General features: G+C 41.0%; 1 protein-coding gene across 1 annotated transcript in view; it reads left to right on the top strand.

The window, feature by feature from the left end:
• OGDHL (oxoglutarate dehydrogenase-like) overlaps positions 1-3,602 on the top strand; it is a 50,508-nt gene that overhangs the window by 43,821 nt on the left and 3,085 nt on the right. The window contains exons 17-19 of the mRNA XM_009334614.1: positions 445-516; positions 1,842-1,967; positions 2,586-2,658. Of these exons, the coding sequence (XP_009332889.1) occupies positions 445-516; positions 1,842-1,967; positions 2,586-2,658 (271 nt within the window). The remainder of the gene's footprint in view (positions 1-444; positions 517-1,841; positions 1,968-2,585; positions 2,659-3,602) is intronic.

Genomic DNA, 3,602 nt, shown 5'->3' with positions numbered 1-3,602 from the left:
TTTGGCCCAAAGAAGCGTGAGTCACTGCAGTACACTGAGGCACGCTGTGTTTCTCCTCCTGACATCCCTCCTGCTCCTTTTTGCCCTGCATTAGTAAGGTCGTTCTCGTGCCAACATGTACCTACTGCCCTTTCGCTGGTCTTCATTATGCAGCTATGCTGAGGCTAGAAATTACTTGCAGCTGGAAAAAGCATTGGAAATCCGTGTAAAACCTCATCTTCTCCTATGAAAACAGTTTACGGAAGACAAAGAATTCCAGTCCTGCGGTGTGTCCTCTCCTCTCTCACTGCTGCTGGCATTAATGCCTTTGGCTGGGGGGGCAGGTGCGCAGCCTGGTGCAGAGCTGCCAGGGTGACGGGAGGTACTTCTGCAGTGAGTGACCTAGACTGATGTCAAGCTGCTGATTTGGCTTTTTAATGTTGTTTTAAATGATACTTTTACCAGGGTCCGGAGCATTCATCAGCCAGGCCTGAGAGGTTTCTGCAGATGAGCAATGACGATTCTGATGCTTATCCAGTAAGTAGATTTGTCAAAGGCCACGTCCTTTGTTTGCTCTTCACGTCTCAGAGATATTTTTTTGTAAGAAGCATCCTTTTAGCTAGGTATAGTGGGTTAAGGTTTAGTTTCAAGAGTTGGTGTAACGTTAACTTGGTCCCAGTAAAAGTAATGGAAGTATGCAGTATGTGCTGCTTCGTTTCAAAGCTGAGGTCATACACAATTAATCTCTGGCAGCATGAGCTTTTTATGGCTGTTCCTCAGGGCCAGTGATTCTGCTTGTTTATATTGCTGGGTGTACTGCAAAGAGGCGTCTAGCTAATTTCTAAAGGAGACCAAGTAAGACTACTCCTGGCTCTTTGCAGTGGAGCTAAATTGTACTGCTGGGAGCATGAAAATAAGCAACTTCTAAATTGGATTCAGCGAAGACCTTCATACATTGGTCATTCATTTTTACAGATAAAGTACATAGCTCTACAGGATACTGGGCATCCACTTCCCCACTGCAGATTTCCTAAGAAACGCTGCTATACACTAATTGAAAAGCCCACCAATTTAAAAAAAAAGGCAAAATAAAATGGATGTGTCGATTTTGGCCCTGAGTTTGTTACCCTTGGGGCAACGATAGTTCCAAAGCCATGTCCCTCCTCATCTAAAAGTGATTTTTGCCAGTGTACTGTCAGAATAAAGACCTGTTTGATTGACTACAATTAAGCACTGTCAATTGCATGTAATAAGCAAGTTATAAATTTTATCATAGAAGGTACGAGCTCAAACCGTGGACCAGGAAATAGTGTTAGATGCTGTACCAATCTGTAATGAGATTATTGTACCTATACCTGTATATATGCTAACCTAATATATATGTACGTAGATCTGGATTATAAAAAACCTATATTTGTAAAATACATAAATATAAAACATATGAAATTTATGTATTAAAATAGTATAAGAGGACAGGACACCTACCAAAAAATGGGAGAGAGTGAGTTAACTATACACTCAAAAAATGAATTATAGTTTTAAGATTCTTTCAAAGGGGTTCTATTTTGTGTCTTCCACCTACTGAAGTCCTAGTCCTCCTCACCCTTCCTTCCTGGACTTCCCAGCTTGCTGAAATTAATGGAAGCTTTTTGCCTTTATTTGCATACATTTTTAGGAAGAAGTAGAAACTGAAGAGAATGATTTGTAGGGATGCTTCCCTAGCTAATAATAAAATCTCAGCAGAGATCTGCTAATTAAGTTTTTTGAGGAAGGGAGTTGCTGAGAGAAATAGAAGGATGGCTTTCAAGCCTTTTTTTCTGATCTTTCAGGCATTTTTCTGATGCCTTTAATGTCTCTCTCAGGAGTTCAGTGAGCAGTTTGAAGTTTCCCAGCTGTATGAATGCAACTGGATTGTGGTGAATTGTTCAACTCCAGCCAATTACTTTCACGTCCTCAGAAGACAGATCTTGCTGCCATTCAGAAAACCGGTAAAGCTACTGTAACGGGCTTGATTATTCTAAGTATATTAACCCTCACATAAAGAGGGGTCTTTGTTTGCATATGACATACTGCTGAAAAGAACAAGAATCGCTGGTGAAAAACCTTAATTGAGCACAGGTTGAAGTGGCCGATTTGATGGAATGAAACTCAGCGCTGACTTACTGCGATTCTAAAACTTGATTTTCAGCTTTACTTCCTTCTGGCTGTGCAGACCTTCAGATGAGCTTGCCAAGACACTGTGTAGCTAACAGGTTGCATAACTATAATCTGCATGTCTAATTGCTGGAACTTCAAAAACCTAAGATACAACTGTTGGATGTTTTACTGGTTCATAGCCTGTGATTTGATTTTGTTCTCAAAGAGAAGCACAAGCAATGGTTTTTGAGACCCTTTAAAGGGAGTGGATTACCCAAATCTTTTGAATAATTTTGAAACTTCCTAGGCTTTCAAAACAGGAAAAAATGATTTACTGTGTTTGCTATTCACATTAATTTGATCTATAGCATATTCAGTTTGTGGGTTTTGTATGAACAGTGTTACAAATGTTGCATGTAATTATGTAGGTAAAGCAGCTCCTGAGTGTTGGAAAAATTTCTGTCTTACAGCTGATCATTTTGACACCCAAGTCACTGCTGAGGCATCCAGAAGCTAAATCCAGTTTTGATGAAATGGTGTCTGGTAGGTCACCTTAAAGTATTATGGACAAGTAATTAGCTATACCAAATCGCATGTCGGATTGTGAAGAAGAGAATCTGCTCTGGAGAGTTTGCCTTTTCCTTTGGCGTAATTTCTGTGGAGCTGTTGTAGCGAGACCTAGCGTGGACTTTTGCTGAAAAGTCTGTCAAGTATGGATTCTTAATTTTAACAGACTTATCTTGTAATCAGCCATTAATCTTAAAGGCAGTGGAAAGTGCATTCCCCTCTCTGCAGGGATGTTCCCCTCAATAGGCTATTAGGTCCCTACGCTCTCTTCCTTTTCATCTAAAAATTGACTTGTTCTTTGTACTGCCCCCCCCCAGATGTGAGGGATAGGTTGTAATCACACTGTGCTCATTTGGAAGAACGAGGGGCCCGTTTCTTCTTCCAGTGCTCAGTTCTGGGGCTGCCACGTCACACCAGTGATCTAAAGTGAGATCAGTGAGTTCAGCGATGTAGGCTACCACCTTAGCTGCTGTTGGCATGCCGTCAGCACCGAGAGGTATGTAGCGACTGCAGAGGTAATACCAAAAACTGGAGTGATTTGTCTTGCCGTGCACTGGTTAGAATGTGTTGGAGTGGCATGAGGAGATGCAGTGAAATGTGGCGAGTTAGTGATTAAAGCGATTGTTCAGAGTGAGTAAGTGTGGTGGTCTGTCTCCAGTTCTAGCGGGCGTCTTGACTGCTGTCAGTAAAGAGTAACTGCTCAGTTTTTTGAAAGCAAGTTACAGTGTATAAACACATTTAAATATTGCGTTATCTCCTTTTTGTAGGTGAGTAAAGTTTCCTTCTCAAGCAAAAACATTTGCTCTTTTTGATTGCTGTTTAAAAGCTTTGTAGAATGAGTCAGAAATTCTGTAGGGGTTGTGATTTGTCAGTTTGTCTTGGGAGCCCTCTCTACTTCAGAGTAACCCAAACTTCTAATT

This window comes from Pygoscelis adeliae, unplaced genomic scaffold (genome assembly GCF_000699105.1).
Source record: "Pygoscelis adeliae isolate BGI_AS28 unplaced genomic scaffold, ASM69910v1 Scaffold361, whole genome shotgun sequence".
In the NCBI taxonomy this organism is placed as follows: Eukaryota; Metazoa; Chordata; class Aves; order Sphenisciformes; family Spheniscidae; genus Pygoscelis; species Pygoscelis adeliae.
The sequence above is the reverse complement of the archived record's forward strand: the minus strand, read 5'-3'. Positions and strand labels throughout refer to the sequence as shown.